Here is a 27,092-nt window from a genome sequence, read left to right as displayed (position 1 = left end):
GTATCTACCTATTTGGGGCTTGTCTGTGGCTGGAAAGGACCAGTTTTTTGAAGGCCAATTTCTGCTAAAACGTGGTGGTTGTACCTGTAGAAAAGCTTTGACAGTTTGCATAGATTTAGCTTTTTCTTCCATTTTCCGTAGTATCTCCTCAGCATTAGTACCAAATAATACATCCTTTTGTAAAGGAGCATCTAGTAGTTTAGCCTTAACATGATCAGGCAAGGTTTGTTCCCTAAGCCAGGCATGTCTACGAATGACTGACCCTGTAACAGCAGCTCTACTTGAGGCCTCTAGAGCATCATAGCCACATTGTAAGGTGTGTTTACCCACTTGTTCTGCACTATGAATCATATTCTGCAACTCCTTCAAATCTGGTTGTTCAGGTTGTGACATTTTATTCTTTAATTGTGATAACAGAAACTGCTGATATTTAAGCATATAGAACTGACAATTTAAGGCCCTCATGGCTAGGGTGGCCGAGGTATATACCTTTTTTCCCCACCTTTCTAAGGATCTAGACTCTCTCTCGGAAGGTAATGGATTCTTAGCAGTAGAGGCCTTCATTCCCTTGGGGCTTTGAGAAATGGTGTCTGGGTCAGCATAATGGCTTTTGTAAAGAAATTGGTGTGAGTTAGGAACTCTGCAGTACCTATCAGGCTTGACTGGGGCAAGAGGCAGGGAATCCGGATTAAGGCAAGCCTCCGAGTAAACATCATCAAGAATGTCCAAGACAGGAGGTATCGCCAGAGGTCTGTGCTGAGGTAGCAAAAGAAATTTCCCAAGCCTTTTCTTGGAATCTGAAAAATATTGGCCTTCCCAATGGAAGTGTTCCCTCAAGGTATGCAAGGTTTCCCCGAATGAAAGTCCTCTGGGGAGGATACAGAAGGGATGGACTGCTCTGCATCAGAATCTTCAAAAGGGGAGTACGAATGTTCCTCTTCATCAGAATGTTCTGAAATAATGGAGCCCTGGTCAGAAGAGGGAGAATCTTCCTCCACTCTGGGTCTCTTGTCCGGCGGGGGTTGGGAACCCCTGATAAGAGTAATTAAATCCTCAGCCATTTTGAGCATCTGCTTTTTAGGCATGGGGCCTGGAGATGGGCCCTGTGCAACAGGCCTCTTGGAATGCATGGCTGATTTAGACTTAGTAAAGGCCTTTATGGAAAAGGAAGAAGGTCTGAATACACCATGGATGGAAGTGGACCTGTCCACATTAAGAGGCTCAACACTCACAGTGGCTTCAGTAGCTGTAGTCAGGGTATGGGCCGAGGAATCTGCGGTCTCGGTTACAGAAGACACCGCCAGAGAAGTGTCGTCGGTAGTCAGGGGCTGTGTAGGTGCCTTGCTGAGAACCGGAGCACGTGTAGCCGGTTTTGGCGTGGTGTCGGTGGAAACCGCGGACCTCGCCTGTCGGTCTTTGTCCTTGCGTTTTTTGGACAAAACAGAAGTCGGAGTCTCCGACGACATTTTATAATTAAAAGCTTTACCAAAAAAGTGCTGGGCGAACTCCGCCCGATGCTTAATAGTGCGTTTATTGAAAGTAGCACAAAAGCGACAGCCCGAGACGTCGTGGTCTGGGCCTAAACAAGGTATACAGAGGGAATGGAAATCCTTATGCGGTATTTGCTTCCCACAAGAAATACAATTGTTAACTTTGTCTGACATTGGTTTGAGGCAAGAAAAGTTTCCCCAACGGGGTACTTAGCTTTAAAGAAGACTTCGGTTTCCAAATTTTCGTAATTTCAGGAGCTGGCCGACCGGCACTTGCGAACTGCTTCTGCCGGCACCGCGGCAAAAGACTGAAGAAAATGGCGTCGGCTGTGTCTTGTATACCCCTGTCGCACTGACGTCAGGAAAGAGAGCGACAACAACCGACGCCGGACCTAGACTTTGGAATTCGGCCGACCGAGGACCCGCCTGACGGCAGGAGAACCCATCTGTTATGACTGCAGCTGTATGCACGATGAACATTAGCTAGCATCTCTTTTTGATTGATATGTAGATGCATTTGGCTTGTGGACCATGTGCCCAGAATACATTTTCCTGCCATATGTGCTCCCCAGGCATAATCTGATGCATCTGTTGTTATTGACTGCCTGGCTGTGGGTACAGTGAATGGCTGTCCCTTGTTGAGGTGACAGGCATGTGCCCACCATCGAAACTCCTGTTGCAGGCAAGGAATGAGGGTAATTAATGCTTCCAGGCTTTGACAATGTTGAGTCCAGACACTTTTTAGGTACCACTGAAGTTTCCTCATTTGCAGTCTGGCATATGGAATTAGCAGAATGCAGGATGCCATGAAGCCCAAGGCCTGCACAATTTTTCTTGTAGATAACTGGGTCTTTGTTGCCAACATTTTGAAGTAAGAAGTTAGTTGCCTTTGTTTGTCTGGCGTGAGATAAGCCATCTGGGCAGTTGTATTTAAGCTTGCACCCAGGAATACTATCTCTTGAGAGGGTACTAGTTTTGATTTCTTTTCGTTTAGTGTGTACCCTAGGCAAATTAATAATCTTTTTACTAATGCCAGATGCTTTAGTAGAGTGTCCTTGTTCTCTGCTTGTATAAGGCAGTCGTCCAAGTAAGGATAAATTTGAATTCCTCTTTGTCTGCAAAATGCAATTACTGGTGCCAGGCATTTTTTGAAGACCCTGGGCGCAGTAGATAAGCCAAAGGGCAGTGCAGAGAATTGGTAGTGCATTGAGCCAGCTATGAATCTGAGGTATCTTCTGCAAGATTGTCCGATTGGTATATGCACGTATGCCTCTTCTAGGTCCCACGTTACAAGCCAAGCCTTCTTGCCCAGCATGGGCAGAAGCAGCTGCAGAGTTAACATTTTGAATTTTGGAACGGTCAGAAATGTGGTTAGAAAAGACAGGTCTAGTATTGGTCTCCAGGCTTTGTCCTTTCTGGGAACCAAGAAAAGTCTTGAGTAAAGTCATTGTCCCTGCTCTTGCTGTGGTACTTGGTGAATGGCCTTCATGTTCATAAGGGACGAAACTTGTTTTTGTGCCTCTGCCCATTGACTGAGTGGCAGGTTGGGCATACCTTTTGCCTTTGGCAGGGTGTGAAAGTGGAACCTGTAGCCCTGGGACACTATATTCAAAAACCTGTAGCCCTGGGACACTATATTCAAAACCCATTTGTCCTGGGTGATCATGTGCCAATTTTGAGAGAAAAGTGCTAGTTTTCCCCCTAAGGGGGCTGCAAGAAGATAAGTGCTTGGTGCTGGCAGAGGCAAGTCATTGGGACCGTTTCCTGTATGGCTGTGCTTTGTCTTCTCCACTTTTGGAGGTAGAAGCGCCCCACTGTTTAGGCTTGTATGAGCCCTGGGGCTTGGATCTGCCTCTGGGACGTCTGTATCTGCCTCTTTGTGGCCTGTCCAACACTGGAAAGGACCAATTCTTTGTAGGCCAGTTCCTGCTAAATTTTGGTCGCTGAACCTGTAAGAAATCCTTTACTGTTTGCATAGATTTCGTTTTGTCCACCATTTTCTTCAAAACCTCCTCTTCTTTAACACCAAATAAAGTATTATGCTGTAATGGAGCATCTAATAATTTTGCTTTAACATGATCAGGCAGATTTTGTTCCTTTAACCAAGCATGCCTCCTAATGACAGAACCCGTAACTGCGGCCCTGCAGGAGGCCTCCAGAGAATCAAAACCACATTGCAATGTATGCCTTCCCACTTATTCAGCTGCATGCAATAAATCCTGTATTTCCTTATTTTCTGCACAATCAGAATTAGTCAACATTTTCTGTTTTAACAGTGACATTAAGTATTGCTGATATTTAATCATATGAAATTGACAATTTAAAGCCCTCACAGCCAAAGTAGCAGAAGTGTAAGCCTTTTTTCCCCCATCTGTCTAGTGCCCTTGAATCCCCGTCAGAAGGGACAGGGTTTTTTGCAGTAGCGGCCTTAACCCCCGTGGGACCCTGAGAAATAGTTTCTGGGTCAGCAGTAGGGTTTTTATAAAGAAATTTATGTGAATCTGGAACCCTGTAATATCTGTCTGGTTTAACAGGAGCTGGAGGTAAGGCATCTGGAGAAAGGCCGGACTCTGAAAATACATCATCAACAATGTCTAGCACAGGGGGAATAGCAAGAGGCCTGTGCTGAGGAAGTAAAAGAAAATCTCTAAGCCTTTTCTTTGATTCTGAGTAATCTTGGCTCTCCCAGTGGAAGTGCTCCCTCATAGTATGCAGGGTTTCCCCAAAAGAATAATCCTCAGGAGGAGAGGCTGAAGGAATAGATTCTTCAGCATCAGAATCCTCATAGGGAGGAAGAGAGTATTCCTGTACAGAAGAGGAGTCAGAGGAAATGGAAACCTGATCTGAAGTCAGTCTGTCTCTTGCCTAGGCCTCTTGTCAGGAGGGGGATGGGAAAAGTACAGTTTTGTACCTACCATAAATGTAGATGTCCGAGAGGTATGCATCTGCAGTCCTAACATATGGGTTGTCCTGCCTCAGGCAGCCCTTCGGTCGGCCGGATTCCAAAGTCTGGGTCTGGCCTCGGCTGATGTCGCACTTCACCCGACGTCATAGCTGCTGTGAATTGGGTATAAAGGCATCAACCGACGCCATTTTCCTCAGTGTTTCTTGCCCCAGATGCCAGGTGCCCTCTAGGAAGGCTAAATTTGGATAAATGCAAATGATTCCAAACAGTAGAGAGCAAACAAAAATAAACATGTATATACATATATACAAACAAATACACCATAATAGATTCCCCCAGCTAGCTACAAGATGGGCAAATACCCTAGGAGTACCACAGAGGGGAAGGAGGGTGGGTAATCCTGACTGCAGATGCATACCTCTCGGACATCTACATTTATGGTAGGTACAAAACTGTACTATGTCCTTCAAGGATGCATCTGCAGTCCTAACATATGGGTAGAATACCATAGCCAAACTGGGGGAGGAGGCACTAAGATGATTATGGTGTAGTTAGGATCCCTTGCAAAACAGCAGTTGCAAAACCTGCTCGGGATCTGGAGTATAAAGGTAGATTATAATGCTTGGCAAATGTACGCACGGAGCTCCAAGTAGCAGCTTCTAAAATGTCTTTGGTAGCCACTCCTCGTAAGAAAGCTGTAGTAGTGGCTGTAGCCCTTGTGGAGTGAGGTCTGATGTTTTCTGGAGTTGTTTTTCCATGAAAAGAGTAACAAAATCTAATGCAATTTCCTATCCATTTTGAGATTGTCTGTTTTGAAATTGCTTTTCCTTCCACTCCTGTTGCATATGCTACCAGAAGCTGGTCAGTTTTTCTATTATTCTTGGTTCTGTCCAGATAGCGCAATTGCCTGTGCACATCCAAGGTATGTAGTAGTCTTTCCCCCCTGTTCTGTGGGTTGGGGAAGAATGTTGGTAGGTGGATTGCTTGGTTCAATGATACCCTGGAGACCACCTTTGGCATAAAAGTAGGGTTAGTTCTCAAGGACACTCTATCCTGATGGAAGATAAGGAAGGGCTGTACTGCCATTAATGCCTGTAATTCAGAAACCCTTCTTGCTGAAGTGATTGCAAGCAGGAAAGCAGTTTTCCAAGATAAGAACTGTAATTCTGCTGTTGCTGCTGGTTCGAAAGGGGGAAGTGTTAACTTTTCCAGCACAAAGTTAAGGTCCCATGTAGGCAAAGGTGGCTTCCTTGGAGGCTTCACATTTTTAATTCCTCTCAGAAACTGCCTGAGTAGAGGATGAGAGAAGACTGGAGGATCCATGTTGTATTCTGCCGAAATTGCTGATGCATGAATCTTAATGGAGGAGTAAGACAGGCCATTGTGGAAAAGTTCTGCTAAATATTCCAGGATGTTAGCTATGTTTGCTAATGATACATTCTCTCCTTTTGCTGCACTCCAAATGAGGTATCTTTTCCATTTGGCTGAATAAGTCTTCCTTGTGGAGGGTCTGCGAGCCTCCAGGATAATGTCTTTAACCCTCTGAGATAAATCTGGGTTATTTTGTCTTATGTAATATTCCAAGCAGCTAGCTGCAGTGTTTTCAAGTTTGGATGTAGGATCTTGAAGTTGTTCTGTGTTAGCAGTAAAAGAACTAGAGGTAGAGGCCATGCGTGTGTCCGAGACATACTCCTCAGTAGCGGGTACCAATGCTGCCTCGGCCAGTCTGGAGCTATCAGGATGATCCTTGGGTGATCTTCTTTGATCTTCAGTAGCACTTTGTGCATCAAAGGAAGGGGTGGGAATGCATATGCTGTCAGGTTTTCCCAACTGAAGGAGAGAGAGTCCACCTTCCAAGCAAGTGGGTGGTATGTCCTTGTGCAGAATTTCCTCAATTGGTGGTTGTGTGGGGATGCGAACAGGTCTATTTCTGGTAGTCCCCATTTCTTTGTAATGGATTTGAAGATGTCTGGATGCAGCATCCATTCGTGGGCATCCGTGGTAGTTCTGCTTAAGGTGTCTGCTAGTATATTTTCTTTTCCTGGCACAAATATGGCCTGGAGCTGAATGTTGAGTTTCAGGGCCGCATTCCACAGGTCCATTGCCATCCGGCATAGAGGATATGAGTGTGTGCCTCCTTGTTTGTTGATATACCACATGACTGTGGTGTTGTCCGTCCTTATCAGCAAATGACCCTGTTGAAGAAACGGTCTGAATGTCTGAATTGCCTGTTTCACTGCCAGCATCTCTTTTTGATTTATGTGTAGGTTCAGCTGGTCTTGTGTCCATAGGCCTTGTATATACTTGTCCACCATGTGTGCCCCCCAGCCTAGGTCTGAGGCGTCCGTGGTGATAGTCTGGCTTGGGTGAGGTTTGTGGAAAGGCAGTCCTCTGTTCAACTGACAGGCCTGAGCCCACCACAGGAATTCTTGCTTCAGGCATGGAATTATTGGAATCTTGGCTTCTAGACTGTGCTTGTGTTGAGACCATATATTCCTTAGGTACCATTGCAACTTCCTCATATGCAGCCTGGCATGTGGAATCAATATTATGCAGGATGCCATGTAATCCAGGGCTTGCAGGACTTTCCTTGCTGTAAGCTGGTTCTGTGTTGTTAATGCCATGAAATAGAGTGGAAGTTGCTTTTGCTTTTCTGCTGTGAGAAATGCCATCTGATTTGAAGTGTCCAGTTCTGCACCCAAGAATGTTAACCTTTGGGATGGTACCAGCCTTGACTTTTTCATGTTGACTGTCTATCCCATGGCTTGCAGTAGTTGTATAACCTTTTCCAAATCTTTTGTTAATTTTGTCTTGTTGTCCGCTTGTATTAGGCAGTCGTCCAGGTATGGATAAATCTGAATTCCCTGAAGCCTGCAATGAGCAATTACTGATGCCAGGCATTTCGTGAATACTCTGGGCGCAGTAGATAAGCCAAAGGGCAATGCTGAGAATTGATAATGCTCTGATCCTGCAAGAAATCTGAGGTATCTTCTGCAATCTGGTCGTATAGGGACGTGCAGGTATGCCTCCTTGAGATCTAGAGTCACCAGCCAAGACTCCTTGCCCAGCATGGGAAGAAGTTGCTGTAGGGTCAGCATTTTGAATTTTGGAACAATGAGATATGTGTTCAGAGCGGACAGGTCGAGAATAGGCCTCCATTGGTTTTCTTTCCTTGGCACCAGGAAAAGTCTGGAGTAAAATCCTTGTCCTTGTTCCATAGGCGGTACCTTTTCTATAGCTCTCATCCTTAGTAAGTGGTTGATTTGTCCTAGAGCGTTTGTTTTTTGGTTTGGTGGTAGGTTTGGCATTCCTCTCTTTTTGGTAGAGTGTGGAAGTGAAACCTGTAGCCTTTGTCTATTGTCTGTAAAATCCATTTGTCTCCTGTAATGTAATGCCAGTTTACAGAAAATAAGGCTAGCTTTCCGCCTAAGGGTGCTTCCAGTTGTTCCCTGGTAGGCGGTATCAGAGTCAAGTCATTGTGTCTGTCCTGTGGAAGTGGTAGTAGCTGGATCTGTGGCAGTACTTCTCTGGTTGTTAGGCTGCCACTGACGTCCCCTGTAGGCACCTCTGGATTGACCTCTGCCTCTTGGGCACCTATTTCTGCCTCTCTGTGCTCTGGAGGTGTCTGGAAAGGACCAATTCTTCGAAGGCCAATTTCTACTAAACCTTGGAGGCTGGACCTGTAAGAAATCCTTGACTGTTTGGACAGATTTTGCTTTTTCTTCCACCTTCTTTAGCACTTGCTGTGCAGGGGAGCCAAACAAACTTTGTTTCTCCATTGGAGCATCTAGGAGCTTTGACTTTACATGGTCTGGTAAGGATTGCTCTTTTAACCATGCATGCCTTCTGATCACTGTTCCAGTCATAGCTGATCTAAAGGAAGCCTCCAGTGCATCATAGCCGCATTTTAAGAATGATTACTAACCTGCTGAGTGTTATGTACCAAATCCTGAAGGGACTTACGGTCCATAGGTTCAGGAGAGGACAGTTTTTTATTTAGCTGGTCTAACAAAAATTCCTGATACTGAATCATGTGGAATTGACAGTTTAAGGCCCTAGCCGAAAGAGTAGCAGAAGTATAAACCTTTTTACCCCATCTCTCTAATGCTCTAGATTCTCTTTCAGAGGGGAGGGGGTTTTTGGCAGAGGCAGCTGCTACAGCTTTGGGGCCCTGTGAAATGGTTTCAGGATCTGCAATAGGAGCCTTATACAAGTGAAAGTGTGTGTCCGGGACCCTGTAATATCTGTCGGGCTTAGCAGGGGCCGGGGGAAGAGAGTCAGGGGCGGTACAGGCATCATTAAATGCATCATCCACAACTGTTAGTACTGGAGGAATGGCTAAAGGCCTATGCTGTGGTAAATGTAAAAAGGTCCTTAGCCTTTTCCTTGAATCTAAGAAATCCTGGCCCTGCCATTGAAATTGCTCTCTCATAGCATGTAAGGTTTCCCCAAAAGAAAATTCCTCAGGAGGAGAGGCAGAAGGAATGGAGTCTTCTGCATCAGAATCCTCATATGGAGAATAAGGGCCTTCTGGAGGATTTGAGTTTTCTGAATTATCCGAGGAATAGTCTGTAGAAACTGGATCGGGGGGCTCTGTTCTAGGCCTCTTCTCTGGAGGGGGTTGAGAGGCCCTGTCTGGGTGAGGTTGGGATCCCCTGATCAAAGAAATGAGATCCTCAGCCAGGCTGAGCATTTGGGAACTAGAGGTAGGCCTGTGTGAGGGGGTTTTAGCAGGCAAGGCCTTAGAAGATTTAGCTGCTTTAGCCCTAGAAAAAGCCTTGAGAGACATAGATGCAGGGGGCCTAGCAGCTCCATGTGCAGGAGTAGATATGTCTAAAGGAATAGTATCTGATAAATCCTGGGCGCCTGCTACAGCAGGAGAAATTTCAGTAGCAGATTCAGCCATGCTGTGTGAGGCCTCGGCTGTAGGAGGTATGCTTTCGGCCGAAGGAAGAACCGAGGACTCGGTTTCAGCCGAAACAGAGACACTCGCGGTTGGCTTAACCGTGGTTTTGGCCGAAACCATGGACCGCGAGTGTCGGTCCTTTCCTTACGCTTTTTAGCTAATAAGTCGGAGTCTCCGACGGCATTTTGTAAGCAAAAGCGGGGCCAAAAAACTCCTCTGCAAACTCCGACCGACGTCTAAGCGTCCGTCGGTTGAAGGAAGCACAGGCTAGACAAGCTGATACGTCGTGGTCTGGGCCTAAGCAAGGAAGGCAGTAAGAGTGGAAATCCTTATGAGGTATTTGTTTCCCACAAGTTAAACAATTATTTACTTTTTCTGACATCGGCTGAGGCAAGAAAGAGTCCCCAACGGGGTACTTAGCTTTTTTAGAAGTCTTCGGTAGTAGAAATCTCTGGATCTGACCGACTGGCACTTGCGAACAGCTTCTGCTTCGGGCATCGCGTGGCAAGAAAGACTGAGGAAAATGGCGTCGGCTGATGCCTTTATACCCAATTCACAGCAGCTATGATGTCGGGTGAAGTGCGACATCAGCCGAGGCCAGACCCAGACTTTGGAATCCGGCCGACCGAAGGGCTGCCTGAGGCAGGACAACCCATATGTTAGGACTGCAGATGCATCCTAGAAGGACATCCCTGATCAAGGTAATAAGGTCTTCGGCCATTTTGAGCATCTGTTTCTTAGGCATGGAAGTCTGTCCTGGAGAATGCTTGTACTTGTTTGTCTTTAAAGCTGCTGTAGTCTTTGCTTTTGAAGCTGAAGTAGGCTTTACATATATCTGTGTAGGTCTGAAAACACCCTCAGAAACCAATGCCTGCTCAGCGGCTCCGGACCCATCTGAGGTAATGATTTCCGAGTGTCCAATACCTGGAGTATCTAGAGGCCTAGCTGGCTCCACGTGGGAGTCGTCAGCGGCCTGTGGCTCTGAGGTAGCGGGGTCTCAGGGGCTGGCGAACCGGCGACTGGCTTAGCAGAAGCCTCGTCGGTTTTGGATCTCAGATGCCTGTCCTTCTCTTTTTCCTTGCGTTTTTTAGAAACTCCAGTCATCGGCTGTTCCAACGGCATTATGTAATTAAATTTTCGGCCAAAGTAATAAGCAAAATCAAACCGATGCTTAATAGTGCGTTTGTTGAATCTAGCACAAAACCGACAGCTAGCAACGTTATGATCAGGGCCTAGGCAAGGAATACAGTAAGAATGATAATCCTTATGAGGTGTTTGCTTCCCACAAGAAATACAATTGTTAACTTTTTCTGACATCGGTCTGGAGCAAGAAAAAAGTTTCCCCAACGGGGTACTTAACTTTAATGAAGACTTTGGATCTGAAATTCGTCTGTGAAAATCACAGGAGTCGGCCGACCGGCACTTGCGAACTGCTTTTGCTTCGGGCACTGCGCGGCAAGAAAGACTGAAGAAAATGGCGTCGGCTGCATCTTTTATACCCCTGGCGCACTGACGTCAGGGAAAAGGTGACAGCAACCGACGCGGGACCTAGACTTTGGAATTCTGGCCGACTGCGGGTAGCCTACCAGCAGGATAACCCAAGAGTAATGACTGCAACAGTGAAACATGATGAACATCTGATGGAATATTCTCAAGGAAGATGCCATAGATACCCCCTCACTGTGTTGCCAGTACGTCACTGAAAATGCTCTAACTAATATATGCAATGTCACACATCCACCGAGATAGATACTACACAACTCTCATGGGGCTGTAGAGGAGGCAGACATGTTCACAAATTCTTAGATGGTGTTTCCATCTAAATGATACTAGTACAATTTGTCACATGGAGTCCATGAAATGTTAAGCATGGGGGGGCACCATTAGGATATGCAATGGCAATAGCTGCCTCTTGCGAATACACATTTACTATTGTAGCAACAACCCCTCACATTCTTTAGACATATCCTTACTAGCAACACGAACATTCGGCAGTGTCCAAACTTGGTTTAGGCACAGACTTGTTGCGCTACATTTATACATTTATGAATCACTCTGCAATCTGGTTTTGTCTTATTGTATACACAAGAGAAGCTTATTTTAATAATGTTGCTCATTATCAAACTATTACATGGCCATTAACATATACTGTTCCACATCATGCTGCTTGGCCTACCCACCTTGTAAAGCATGAGTTTCTGAATCTCACACACCCTGCACAGAGCAGTTTGACATGATGCAGGAAAGTTTTCTTAATCCCTGCTCTGGTATCCACTGACTTTCCTGGCATTAGGGGAAAAAGGTGAACAAATTGCTGCCAATACGGATATTTCTACTGTATTTCTTTTCTTTTGTCTCGAACAGTCTAAAACTAACTAGGCAGCTATAAGCAATGGCTAGGAAGCTGCCCGAAGACAAAGTCTGGAATGAAAAGCAAGAAAAAATTATGTTGCATTACCTTCTGAAACATTATGTAAACCCCACATTTCCAGTTATTCATCCCCACTAGCAGTTTTACATAAAATCTTGCTGCTGTGAAATGGCCTAAGCTGTCTGTGCACAAGTGGTTTACTAAATGGGGATCCCTCTAGGGTTTCCTTTAAGGCACTCTCTCTGAGGAGTCTTAACTGGTCTCCTTTCTTGCTTGGAAAGCTTCTCTGATGATGAAGGCAAGAGCCTTTTAACAGATGGAAAATGTATACAGTACTGAATAAAAGGTAAGTATTTTGAACGCACATATTACTTTTCCCTTTTTCGAGACCTTCTAACAAGTGTGTCAGCCAAAGTATTACAACATTAATGGGGGCATCCATTTCAACTCTTACACAATAAAAGGAGAAGGGAAGGGTTCTTGTCTTGACATGCCTTCTGATAAGTGACAGCAGTAGCTGCAGACCTCACATGTATCAACTGCATCTTAAGCAGATTTGGTAATAAAAGTGCCATATTCACCTGCAATACTATTTTAATAATTTTAGCTATTATAATCCAAGACAATTCAAGCAAATCTTAATGTTCCAGATCATTAATTCACATCTTAAGTTTACAATGTAAAGACAAAATAATAAATCAAAACTAATTTAGTTACTATGCCACAGCCCAGTCATTCAAGGGGGTTAAGGGGGAAAATGCACAAAAAAGACTGTTGCAAACTTAGCAGTCGTTGAGCAGGCTCTCTTGAAAAACAAAGCTGCAAAGACAGATCATGCAGTCTCCCATACTACTTGACTATTTATTCATCCAGTTCTTCACTCACCTCGGCATGACATCCACACAGGTACAAAAGTCATAGGAATCATCTGTTCACAAATTTCTGCCTACTCTTATCCATTACCTAATGGGTAACTGCCACAAAGGCAGAGTCAACTGAACTTGCCAATAGATGGATTTATGCAGATTATGGCTGCCAAGAACATGACCTAATTGGACCCATCTGTGGGTAGAATGGCCAACACTGGGACAAGTCTATTGCCACACAGCTGAAGGAAATCCTCTTGAGCAGACAGAACAAATTCTAATTTATACTGACCCTCAATCACTGCAGCAGAGACAGTATCTACTGCTGAGAAACAAAGTCCTTCAAACTAGGTCACCAACAGCCACTTGCTCATGCTGAAGTAGGAAATACATTAAGTTCCTCCTCCAATGACAAGCACATAAAACACTTTGGGAACAGTAAATGGACCAAATGGCAGTATGCTGTAGTGAAAGTGGTGCCCACCCAGAATGGACTGAAAGAATTTCCTTTCTGGATATCAGACGTACCTCTTTCTTAATGCTAGCTACATCATCCAAGCATCCCGCAGAACTGTGGATATGAATGCAAGATTAACACTTTAATTGAATGCATTACATATGCTTACTGTTGTTGCTGAGATCTGGGATGAGAGAAATGCCAATCTTCCCTTTGTTGCTGAGATCCGGGATGAGAGAAAAGCCCATCTTCCCCTTAGGGAAAAAAAGAGGTGGTAGTGAGACCTTGGCCTCATGGATAGCCCCTATGGTTCTTTTAAAGAGTGCAGTCTGGAGTTGTCCAAATACACCTACCAAGATTATTTGGTCTTTGGATTGAAGCCCTTTTTAGGAAGCACAAAAGAGCAGTAAGATGTGATAATCTGTGACCAATTCCAGAAACAGCTGTTCTCATACATGGACCACCAAAGCAAAGCAAGCTGTGAGATTCCCCTTTATAGACATACTTAAACAATGGTCAGTGTTATAGCTTCCAGATTGGCAGAATCCTTCCCTAGGGAAGACTGTCTGGGACCTATGGATACCCAAAATAATCCTGATATGTGTGGGAGCTCCTCAGTCTTCTGGGGCTGCTTCTTAGGGATTGCCTACACTTGGAAGAAAACAAAGAAGTGCCCAGAAGGGAATTAGAAATGCCATCAACAGTAAATTGGGGGGGGGGGGGCTTCCTTTTTAGCAGCTCACTGAACACATTCTGCATTTGCTTCCCACTGAAGCTATGCTTGGTAAACATTACAACAATTTTTTTTAAGAGGGCAAGACCCTTGCACCCCGCAACCTTATACACCAACTACAAGGTTGCACAACTGCGGAGAAAAAGGCAAACCCTACTACTGGCAAAAGTGGATTTGGTGAATAGTATTCATTTTAGTGCTGTCACTTCAAAAAGTAGGTTTCAACATTCTCTGAGCCTTAAGCCACATGATATTCTGTGAAACAGAGAGAATAAGCCCCAGTGTAGCTAAAAAGTACCTTCTTGCCCACTACATCCAAAGCTTGGGACATCCTGCCAAACACTGTGGTCTCTTTTTTACTTTGCTAAAGGAAAGAGGCCAAGTAGATATCAGTACCTGTTAAATGCCTAGTCAAGGTTTCACAACATTCAGCCAGTCTTGAAAAAGGACAGCTGCCTCCTCTGAAGATATTGAAATAATACATCTGTACTTCCAGCATACATAAATGGCACCACTGAAAGAAAACACCAAAGAACATATGATCCAGGGTTCCTCCTCCCTCCAGATGTTTCTAGGGAAAAGAAGCGGGAGTGAAGTCACACGCCAGCCCCTGGTGGACTTGCGAGGCTTTAAGGCTGAATAGCTGCAGGTAAGGAAGATATCCATCATCTGTCTCATAGATATTTATTCTGGATTCATTAACTACTTTCCTGAAAGGAAGAGAAAGTAGATCTTCGTCCCCTACAGCTCCAGACTTGGATGTGCACATGCACAGGTGGTCTACGCGAGTTTGAATGTGTGATGGAAGAGACATACCTACTAATGGTGCTGCAAGAACTTAAAAGAACTATGCCAAGCCTGGTGATAGCACACACTTTCCAGGGTGGAGCCTACAGACTATGAAAGAATGACTGAAGTCTTTGTCCTGAACTGCTAGCTAACCTTGGTGTGAGACCTTCCTCATTCTGAACCATTGAGGAGACAGGTATTCCTGGTGAAAACAGTCCTTTGTTCCAAGTGATAACTAATGTGCAGTGCTAGAGCTACAGGAAGGGAGGGACTGCTCCCATGAGAAGCCCAGTCATTAGTATGCTTTAGCTGTTTGATCAGGGGCTGGACAGTACCTACATTACAAAATGTACCCCCTGAGCCTTCTGTCATCTGCTGACTAGAAGGAATGCATGAAATGGAGCCCTTGTTACTCAAGGGCAGGGATTCTACAAATAGAACAAAGAAAGCAGTCACAAAGAAAGTGGAATTGCAGCTATGAGGATATAAAGATCTGCCTTCCATTCTGTTAGGCCTTCATTTCATTGCTTGGGGGACTTCTATTGGTCTTCATAATGGACTAGTAACCATTACTATTTTCAACAGCATGGTAGGCATTACCCCTTTCATTCTGCATCTTTCGGTGTTTTGAAACTTGGTCCTTATGGCAGTGCATGACACCACACACCCTTCCAAAGCAATAAAAATAGCGGTGGTGTGGACCTTGACATCAACAACCACTTGTGATTCAGATGCTTCAGACATTGAACATGGGAACTTTTCTTTTCCAGGCAAACAAAGACAGAGATCCAAACTGAGTGAAGCAGAAAAGAACAGCCAAGCACAGAGGCTAGCTGTGCTCTTCTTAATGTACCTTATGATGCCATAACATACACTGGGTTACTAGCACCACTAACTGGAGAAGTTTGAGAAAAAAAAATCCAGACTGGAATGGAAGGATAATTCTGGTCAAAAAACCCTCAGATAAGTTATCCTGCATTACAGCCATATCTCATCAGCAGAGTAAAGAATTGCATAGCTGCAAAGGCATATGCCAAGGGCAATGGACTTATACTGACAGAACAAAGAGGTGACAGCTCTCCCTTATTCCAGCAGGTCTCTTCCAAATCTCCTTTACATCACCATTCCAGCTTCCAGGGCTGCATAAGCATATACAATAAATATAGTACATGGGAGCTTTAGCTGCTCTCTCTGAACAGCTTTTGTACATACTACATACTAACCTGCACCACATCAGGTCCAACTGGGAAAATGTCTAACATAGTTTAAAAATGCTTTATGGTACTTTACACAATGTGTGGGTTAACATGCATGCTCATCCATCAAGGTTGGTGGTTTTGGTATTTAAAAAAAAAAGCTATCATCTGACGCTGTCCAAAGGTATCCGTTTCAAGAATCCCAGTAATCACATTCACTGCAGAATGACCACCACCTCAATCATACTCTCTGTAGAATAACCACCACCTTATTTACGCACTTTAATTTTCCTAACCATCTACTAGGATCCAAAAGATCTCCAATTTATAGATTAATAATGGTATTCGGTAAAACCACTGATTGAAACTATTACCAGTGGGTGGGTTGGTACTTTTATCGATTTAACATTTAAAAAGTCTTTACAAAATGTATACAATACCCATATTTACAAGGGCTATACATGTAAACTGCATCTTTCTGAACTAGTAGGTAGGATGCATAATTAACCAATTCTCTGAACAATGATTGTACAACACAGCTGCTTTTTCAAAGACACCCAATAACTGCTGCAGAAATAATCAATCCCCTTTGATTCTCCCATTTTTTTACGTGGGGTTGTGTTGTCGTCTCGGCATTTACTATCTCTCTACTCAATGCTACTCTTACTTTTCACACTTATGCCTGACTTTGACAGTCTCTCACACAGTCCATCCACCTCTTTGCTGGAAGCCCTCCTTTTCTCTTGCCTTCTCGTCTGTCCTAAATCTTCACCAGACTGTCTTCTGCACACGTGCCCGAACAGTAATCTGTTCTCTCTGACCTTTTGTGCAATTGCAGTTACTTTGGCTTCTGCTGTTATATCCTCATTTCTTTGGCTGCCCCACAGTATGCATCCTACCAACCATCTCAGGCACTTCATCGCCATCACCTCTAGCTTCCTCAGCTGCTCTGCCTTTACTGCCCAGGTTTCCGTACTATACCATAGTATTGGTTGCACCACTGTACTGTACACTATTTTTCAGCTTCTTTGGCATTCTTTTGTCATACACCACCTCTGACACTTTGTGCCAGTTGGCTGCAACCCCTCTGATTCTAGCTTTGTCCTCCTCATTCAGACTTCCCTTCTCCTCAAACACCCCTCCCAGATACTTTAAGCTACTAACCTGTTCGACCAATTTTCTCTTCTATGTCAATTCTCAGCTTCTTCTGATCCAGTCCTCATTTGTTGCCATTACAACTATTACCTGTACTCCTTTTCATCCCATGTGCCTTCAATTTTTATTCCATTCCCCTACCCTTTCCTGAAGTTCTTGCTTAGAGTCTGCCTGTGATGCCATATCTGCATACAGGAACTTTGTTGATTTGTCCCCCTATAAAATGTTTGCTAATGAAGTCCTTCACCAGTAGGCTCTGAGCTAAACCCTGATGCACCCCCCCACTCCCACTGGAATCCGCTCTGGGACTGAACACTGTTCATACTTAAGTCACTGGGTCTTTGAACTTATCCTGCACTAATTCTACCAATGCTTCTGGACTTTGAACCGTCACAGGACTGCCCAAATCAACTTTCTTTGGACCTTGTGATATGCTTTTTCCATGTCTAAGAGTACACAACTGGCCTCTTTCCTCATTTCTAGCTTTAGATGTCTGTCTCACTGCAAATGTGGGGTCAGTTGTGCTGCATCCTGATCTGAATCTGAACTGCTCATCTCCCATCTTGCTTTCTACTACTCTCCATATTTGTAAATCACCCACTCCAGAACTTTCATGCAGTGAATGAGTTTGATTTCTCTATACGGCACAGTTGTGAATGTCTACTTCACTCTCTAGTCACCTGGGATATGCTTTTGTCTCCATATTGCTATAAGTACCCTCAGGAGCCATTTCACTCCTCTTTATCTATCACCTTTATCATATTTGCTATGACAGTAGAGTCTACTGCTTTCCCTGACTTCATTTTCCTTAGTGTGTTCTACTTCTATAATGAGCTCCTCCTCTTCTTTCGTTGTAGAAAGTCTGGGGCAGTACAGCTTTTTTTCCCCATTTACCGAATCACTTTCCAGAAGTTGGCTAAGTGTCTCTGATGCCTTGTTCTTTACTACTGCAACTCCTCTCTCAGCCTTTGTTAGCCAGCCTCTGGGCTGTTACGTCTTTTCTCTACCCCAATTTTTTTCTATGTTTCTTTTAATGACTTCCTGGACGTCTGCATTTCACCACCAGCTCGGCCACATATCTGTCCTTTTGTCCTCACACATGCTGTTTTGAGGCTCTGCCATTCTTCAACTCTACCCATCTCCTTCTCTTCTTGAGGTGCTAGAGCCCTGAGTAATGCCTTGAATGGTTGTGCTTTCTTCTCCAGTTAACTACCAGCTCTTCAGCCTGGTCTCCATTAACCTTAGAGCCTTCTCTGACCACTGCTTGTCTGTGGCAACCAGTATTTTGTGCTGTGGGCAGACTGTTTCACTGGGGATGACTTTGCAATTGCTAATTCTACCCCAGTGCCCTTTCCTTACTAGGAGGAAGTCTACCAGAGTTGCATGTTGCCACTCTTGTATGTGACCTTGTGACAGTCTCTTGCTGAACCATGCATTCGCCACCATCAAGCCATTTTCCAAACAGATGTCTAGAATGGTTTCTCCTTTATTACTGTTGCTCTACCTATGTGGACCCAGGCAGTCCTCACAGCCTATTCCGTCTGTCCAGGTACGTACATTCAGGTTGCCCTACTTAATCTAATAGGTTCTGCAACTACTTCCTGAATGCACTCTTCCTTGTTATCACAGCTCTGCTGTGGGGCACAGACTGAGATTATGACAAATTGTCTAGCATTACACTGGAGTCCGACTGCCATGAGCTTCACCAACTCTGATGATATCCCTCACAGTTTTCTGAATTCTCTCCCCTATCACAATTCACACACCATTTCTAGTCTGTCCTCCTCCTGAGCAGTAGACTCTGGATCCCAAGTCAAGTGGCTTTGCTGCACTGCCCTTTCACCTTGTCTCCTGAATACATAGGATACCCAGCTTCCTCTTTACCATCATTTCATCCACTTCCAAGCTGCGTCATGTCAGTGAACCTACATGGAGTGTAGCAATTCTTAGTTTGTGTTTGGCAGGTTGATTGGTTTTACATCCAGTTTTCACTTAGAGTGATCCCAGATAACCTAGGCTGGCAAACGGACACCGGGTTGTTCTGCAAGGATACAACACTAAAAGTTTTAGGACACAAAAGATGATGCTAGCTTGACATTTGAAGTGGTGCAAGTATCCAGGCAAATGTCTCCCAAACAAAGGGAGGTGTACCATGCAGACTTGTTGGAAAACAGCAAAGGCAATGAAAGTGGGAGCTCTCTCTCTCTCTTAATGTGACACCTTAAAATAAAACCACACTACCAGAGTGGAAAGTGATGTACAAAAGCGGGCGATTCCCCAGGGATGAATTTACTAACACCCATTTGTTCTAATTTTATATCACTTTTTTATATCATGTTTTTCGGGTTTTTTTACACTTTCATGCTCTTTATGCTTTTGTATGTTATACATATTTTATTATTTCTTATGGATGTTAACAGACTGAAGTTTTGAGCATTTAAGTGAGTAGGCAATGATAAAATTCCACCGTTAGAATTTTAATACTTTTAGAACACTTATGGTGTATTTTATTAACACTGAGCATGGTCTGTGTTTTTATTCAATTAGTTATTAATTAACAATTAAGTAAATCAATTGGATTAGTAAGCCTTTATATACATCTTACGTTTTTTGTAACTAACTTTTGACCTAATTTGAATAAACGGTCATTTATTAAATTTTCCGTTGATTTTTGTGTGATTCCAACAAACTAACTTTGTGTCAGAGTGGCTAGTTGAAGTTCAGCAGTTTCAATGTCTTTACTAATATATTATGAACATGTAAATGAATTGACCTACCCAAATATCTCCTTCAATTTTTCGAATGATAGTTATTTTCCTGCTGGCATGAGTGATGTCCGTGTACACTGGAATATTGTGCATTCGTGAGCGTCTCACCTGGTATGGAAGATCAGGCAATGGATCTGGAAAATAAAAATTAAAGATCAGATACACAGAAAGCAATACAGCCAACATAATACCACCAGAAAAATAAGAATCCATCCAAAATGTGTGTGTTTTACTTTCTCAAAACAGGCAGGATTTTATTATGAGGTAATGTTAAAGTTAAAGTGGAATTACTGATTCACTTTAGTTCAGTCTAACAGATTACCACAGATGAGTAAACCATTGCCTCTCTAAAAGCTCAATCCTGGAAGAATGGAGTACTGGGATGCCAGTTCTTCTGTCTCTCCTTACTTACTGTACAAGAGAGCAACTTGTGTAAGTAACCCTGTCCTAGTGTGTTACCTCATCTGTGCCCACTGGAGTGCTTAATTAGATTAAAAATATAATTCTGCTATAAAAAGCACAGGGATCTAGTAAGGGTAACCATGATCTCATCTGGTTATCAGATGTATTAATCCACTTGAAAATAGGATACTTTTACAGAAAGTTTAACTGGGCAGCAATGATGATTGCTACTGAACATGGGTTTTATTCAGTGGCAATATTTACGAACTTGTAACAGTGGATCACATGTCATGAGGACCAAGTTCAAGCAACAGCCAAGTGTGTATATACATCTCATGGAGGCTACATTACATGTACATTGCCTATTTATTGTTATTCAGACACTGCACTATGTCAGAAATGAATACTCAATACAACTGAAGAAAAAGCTGCAGAAATGAACTCAACATTAGTTTTCACGAGTTCATTTGATGGGCAATTGCCAGAAATAAATATGGAGAACAGAACCCCTCCTCCTCAAGTACGCTTAAAAGGTGAAAAAATAGAAAGCAGGCTTCAAATTCACTCATATTATGGCGCAGAAAAGTCCAGTGGAAAACATGCATAAGGAACTTTTGCTGCAAGGAAATTCAGCAGAAATGTAAGTTTGGAATCAGAGATTCAACTTGCTCTTCACTGCAAGTGGATTAGCTGAAAAGCACCAAAAGATAGTGTTTGGCCAACGGGATTCCTGCATGCCACTGGGATACAAGTCTTAAAACATATTTAACTCTTACTTTGAAGAGTAAGACAATATCAGCATTTAGCTTAGATAGAAAAAAGTTCAAGAATTCTGAGTCCACAAACTTTGCCATTATTTACTGTCTGTTCTTCACAATCACAAGGTCCTATAGAGACTGCATATGCACCTTTTAGGAAGAGAGCAAAAGACCACATTTGGTAAGTTAAGAAAAAAACATTTTTTTGGCTACATAAAACGATGTAATAAACAGCTGCAGGTTGTTAAAAGCATACAGAATCTACCAAAAGCAGTAGCTATATGCAGAAGTGAAATTACTAGTACACTGTTAAAAGAATCAAGTGAAGAAAATGTGTGCAAAATAATTCAAGTTATACAGTGCAATGAATGAGACAAGTCAGGATATATTGCAACAATTAAGAGTTGCTTGTTTTTTCAGTTTTTCCCAGTTAGGGGTCACCACAGCAGAACTCTGGTCCGCTAATGATTGGCAGTAGATTTTTATGGTGCCGAGTTGCCAGCCCGATGCCCAACCTTCAACGAAGGCACTCCCATTTACGCATGTCTTTCGAACACCACTCAACCTCTGGGAAGACATGCAGACTCCACACAGAAGGCACTCCAGCCGAGAATCGAACAGGATAACGTCTTGCTGTGAGGCAACAACGCTACCGCTGCATCACCACGGCTGTAAGGGTATGAAAGCATACGTGAGAATACAAAATGGTGCCTACAGAAAAGGACCTGCAATTTTAATTCTGGATTTATTGCAGCAGGTGTACTTGCACATGACAGGAAGCACTGTTTTGCCTTAAATTAAATCTTGGAGTCTGTGCTAGAAAATGGTACTTTCCTAAATCATAAAAATGGAGGGAGAAAAAAAAAAACTTCAACAGTACATGCTGCTGAAACAAAACACCAAAATGAGCGCTTGTGGGGAGATATTGTAGTTGAGGGCCTCACCAGATGCACAGTAGCAAGCCCCGCCCAAAACCCACCCCCTGATATGTCATTCATAAATATGCATTCCCTCAGAATGTACAACCAAAGAAAAAGTGCACTTGACATTGTAATATGACAGTAAATACAACAGTAAACCGTTTACCAGCATCTGTAACTGACAAGTTTTATTGCACTAATAATATATACTGTCTATATAATGTCTACTAATGCTCAATGTTTATTGTACCTCACTTGGAGCTTTTCTCCCTGGGCCTCTGCTGAAAATGGACATGAATCCAGTTGGACCAGCCCGGTCAACAAATGTAAAATAATAAAATACTAATAATCAACAAAGAAACGAAACCGTCAAAACACGCCGTCAGGCTTTTTACCGTGTAGCATTATAGTTCTCTGTCAGAGTCGGAATGCGATGGTTCACTGTCCCAATTAATGTACAAACGGACTCTTTTTATTTTTTTTTGGTGCAGGTGTCACAGCCGGCAATTCCTCAGTATCATTGGCAGAGCCTTTTACTAAGAACAGCTTTCCTGGGCGATACTGTATTAACCGTTTGTGTACATTTAATATTTTCATATCCTGTATGCACGAGCAAATTAAATATGCAGACCGGGTTGTCACTCAACTTGTGACACGCCCACTTCTGCACAAAACAAACTGGTGAGGCCCTCAACTACAATATTGTCGCTTGTGGGCACTAGTGAAATGAGAGACTCGTTACATCAGACTGAAATGCAGTTACTGGAATTAGAAAATATTGAACACAATGTAGATGCATAATTTAGACCAATTATGGCTAACAGGTGCATAATTTATCAAACACAGACAACAAATTTGACAAAAAATACAATATACTATGCCTCAGCCTTTGAATGCGGATCACCTTTGCAAGAACACCTTCATACTTACCCGCCATGAAGCCAATACCATTATTCTCTGCAACTTCAATTTCAACTTCCTACAACTTTCAAGCAGTAACTGTTTAAACTGCCCAGGCATGACCTTTTTCAACATACCCAGGAACCAAACTAGACCCAATCTGCTGTCTATTTCTTACTCCATCTTTCCAAGTTTACTACTACTAATAAATCCAATAAAAATTCTCCAAATAGATGCCCATACTTCAAACTTACGTGAGCACCCCAACCTTCTACTTCCCATGTAACAGATCTTCTGACAAAGCGATCAAAAATGACATGCAGTTAAACTGGTACCTTACCTTCTCCAACAAGTTCCAAATAAGTTGCAAGCCATATTTTTTTACCAAGTTTCTAAACCTTTAAAAACAAAAATACTTTTCAAGAGGAACCTTTGATGATTCCAGAGTTACAAAATTATCTCAATCACAAGCTTGAGCCTTCTTACGTTAGCCTACAAACTGTAGCAGAGTCCAAAGACATAAGGCATACCACATATACAAGAAAAATTAAGCTTATTTCTCGTCTTAAAATTGCCAGAAAAAAAAAAGGTTAGCATGAAAGTTACCGGAAAGAAGAAATTAAGTTAAATATCAATTTTCTCAAATAAATCTTTAAAAAAACACATTTTGCACACCGCCACCCACCTCAGCTCTTTCCAACCTCCATTAACCTTCAAGTTTGCTTAAATGGAGACAAGTTCCGAAAATCAAACTCCACATAAAAACAAATGGTAACTTGTGGAGGAAATAAGGCACCAAGAACTTTACCAAGATTTTAATAGTCCACAGCACGCAAACAGCTTTCCAACGAAAAATACACCAAGGTACACAGCACTAACGCAAAATCTCGACACTGCATTTTCGTTTAGGTCACTTCCTCAAATGCAATTGAATAATGAATCAGGGCATATTGTAGTATTTATACACAACCTGATGAAAATTAAACACTCAATTAAACAATTAAGTAATAAATATAATAGCAATAAGCAACCTATTTAAAACCATATTCACTAGTCAGCGCGTAAAACCTTACATGCAAACAAAATTAATAAAATACTATTCAACCACTTAACCTTTAAAAGTACATACATTTAAAAAAACACAGTTAAATAGCCAGACATACATATATATAAATTACAATTAATTGATAAATGAAGTTGATAGATAAATAAATAAATCTGTGTAAGCAAAACCTCATATACTTGTCAAACATTGCCATCTACAGGCGAAACTGAGATTACTGCAAAACAAGGAGATTTGCTTATTTATCTGTATATATTAGAAGCCTGAACATATAAAGAACTTGTATAGACATTTATATTCAATTTTATCCTTTAAAGTGCATCAGTGCATAATAAATAAATAATGAATAATCTTTCTAATAACATAGGTTATTAATAATCTTTTCCAATAACATCTCAGTTAAGTATTGTAATATCGGAGGAATATTTGGTTCTGCTGTATCAAATCCTTGTGCTTGATTCCAAGCACAGAATCTCTTCCATTTGTCAGCATAAGATTTTGTAGTACTAGGCCTTCTGGCTTCCAAAATGACATCCATCACAGCTTTACTGAGAGGTGTTGTTTGTATAACTACATGATCAGCCATGCTGCCAGGTTCAGTGTCTGTATTTGATTGTGCAGGATCTGATTGTTTTGCTGGGACAGTAGTTGAGGTCTTTGAGGTAAGATCCAAGCTGGGCATTGAGACAAGTTCCTTAGGATTGGGTACCAGTACTGGCGGGGCCAGTCTGGGGCAATTAGTATCATCTTTGGTTTCTCTTGTCTGACTTTTAGGAGGACCTTGGGGAGAAGAGGCAGAGGAGGAAAGGCGTAAACTGATAGGTTTTTCCAACTGAAGGATAGGGCATCCACTTTCCATGCTTGTCTGCGACAAGTCCTTGTGCAGAATCTTCTCAACTGATAATTTTGAGGAGAAGCAAATAGATCTATGTCTGGGCTCCCCCATTTCTGTGTTATCATACTGAAGACTTGTGGATTTAGTTTCCACTCGTGAGGATCCATAAGGTTTCTGCTTAAATCGTCTGCCAATGTAGTTTGTTTTCCTGGCAGGAATTGAGCTTGAAGATGTATTTGGTAGGTCAAAGCTGTGTCCCACAGTGCCATGGCTAATCTGCAAACGTGGTATGAGTGTGTGCCTCCTTACTTGTTTATATACCACATGAACGTCTTTATCAGAAGTTGTCCTGGATGAAGTAAATCCTTGAAGGCTGTTGGGGCATTTTGAATAGCTAGTATCTCTTTCTGGTTGATATGCAGATGCATTTGTTTTGGGGTCCATATGCCCTGAATGCATCTTCCTGCCATGTGTGCCCTCCAAGCATAATCCGATGCGTCTGTTAAGGTTTGGCTGGCGGGGTGGTGGTGGTGGTAAAGGGCCGTCCCATGTTTTGGTGACATGCCTTTGCCCACCATAGAAACTCCTGATGAAGGCAGGGTATGAGAGGATTCATTGCTTCCAGACTGTGAGAATGTTGACTTCATAAACTTTCCAGGTACCACTAAAGTTTCCTCATATGCAGTCTAGCATATGGAATCAGTAGGATGCAGGATGCCATGAAGCCCAGAGCCTGCAGAATTTACCTTGCAGATAACTGGGTCTTTGTTGCCATCAGTTTGAAGTAAGTAGTCAGTTGCCTAAGCTTGTCTGGCGTGAGGTAAGCCATCTGGGCAGTTGTACTCAAGCTTGACCCAGGAATGTTATCTTTTGTGAGGGTACCAGTTGTGACTTCTTTTCGTTTATTGTGTACCCTAGGCATGTCAGAAGCCCTTTCACAAACGCCAGATGTTGAAGTAGAATGTCCTTGTTCTCTCTGAATTAGGCAGTCGTCCAAGTATGGATATATTTGTATTCCTCTTTGTCTGCAAAATGCAATTACTGGTGCCAGGCACTTTGTAAAGACCCAGGGCGCAATAGATAAGCCAAAGGGCAGTGCAGAGAATTGGTAATGCATTAAGCCAGCCTTGAATCTGAGGTATCTTCTGCACAACTGTCTTATTGGGACATGCAGGTATGCCTCTTTTAGGTCTAATGTCACCAGCCAGGCATTCTTGCCCAGCATGGGCAGAAGCTGCAGCAAAGTCAGCATTTTGAATTTTGGAATGTCCAGGTATGTGTTCAAAATCGATAAGTTCAGTATTGGCTGCCAGGCCTTGTCCTTTCTGGGTACCAAGAACAGTCTTGAGTAAAAACCTTGTTCTTTTTCCTGTTCTGGTACTATCTGAATGGCCCCCATATCCATGAGGGACGTAACCTGTTTCTGTGCCTCTGCCCATTGGTTTTTGGCAGATCTGGCCAACCATGTGCCATTGGCAGTGTGTGGAAATGGAATCTGTATCCCTGTGATACGATGTTTAGTACCAGTTTTCGTTTCTCCTACTTCATCAGATGTGGCCTGCTTCCAAAGCCAACACCTTTTATAGTGCTCTATAAAAGGTGTTAGCTTTGGAAGCAGCCCACATCTGATGAAGTAGGAGAAATGAAAACGTACTGTGTATTTGGAGGCGTTTATGTGAACTGTTTGCGGCTTGTGGATTAAACTTCTGTTTCCTGTGGCAGCTTCGGTTCTATGCTTTATTGTTTTACCTTCTGGGTCATCATACTGTCTAATTTCAAGGAATAGATAATTCCTGATCAGAAGAGGAATCAGAAGAAATAGAAACCTGATCTGAAGATTCATAGTCAGTGTCTTGCCTAGGCCTCTTATCTGGAGGGGGATGGGTACCCCTGATCAAGGTAATAAGGTCTTCAGCTATTTTGATCATCTGTTTTTTTAGGCATAGAGGCCTGTGCACGTGGCTCATGCGTCAGTTTTTTAGTTTTAGAAGTTGCTTTTGTTTTTGGTTTTGCAGCTGTTGTCGGTTTGATATACAAATGTTGAGGTCTGAATACACCTTCAGAAGCCAGTGCCTGCTCAGCGGCTCCGGACCCATCTGAGGGAGATACATCCGTCGGTCCATTACCTTGAGTATCTTGCGGCATGCCGGACTCCCCACGGGTGTCGGTAGAGGCCTGAGACTCGAAGGTAGCGGGTATCAGGGGCTGCGAAAGCACCTCACTGAGTACCGGTGAACCGGCGACTGGCTTAGGAGAAGCTTCTTCATCGGTTTTGGATCTCAACTGCCTTTCTCTGTCCTTTTCTTTGCATTTTTATGTACTCCGGTAGTCGGATTGCTATCCGACGACATTTCTGGGTAGTTAAATCTGTTTCCAAAATACTTAGATGCAAAAATATACAGACGCTTAATAGTGTGTTGGTTAAATCTAGCATAAAACTGACAGCCAGGCATGTTGTGATCAGGGCCTAGGCAAGGAATACAGTATAAATGGAAATCCTTTTGAGGCATTTGCTTTCCACAAGTAATAAAATTATTAACTTTTTCTGACATCGGTAAAAAGCAAGAAATTTCAATGG

General features: G+C 42.9%; 1 protein-coding gene across 1 annotated transcript in view; it reads right to left on the bottom strand.

Moving 5' to 3' along the window:
* Positions 1-27,092, bottom strand: part of MRPL49 (mitochondrial ribosomal protein L49) — a 188,154-nt gene that overhangs the window by 39,407 nt on the left and 121,655 nt on the right. The window contains exon 3 of the mRNA XM_044075832.1: positions 19,646-19,770. Coding sequence (XP_043931767.1) covers positions 19,646-19,770 — 125 coding nt within the window. The remainder of the gene's footprint in view (positions 1-19,645; positions 19,771-27,092) is intronic.

Source organism: Protopterus annectens, chromosome 6.part1 (assembly GCF_019279795.1).
Source record: "Protopterus annectens isolate FY-2018-M chromosome 6.part1, PAN1.0, whole genome shotgun sequence".
Classification (NCBI taxonomy): Eukaryota; Metazoa; Chordata; order Ceratodontiformes; family Protopteridae; genus Protopterus; species Protopterus annectens.
The sequence above is the reverse complement of the archived record's forward strand: the minus strand, read 5'-3'. Positions and strand labels throughout refer to the sequence as shown.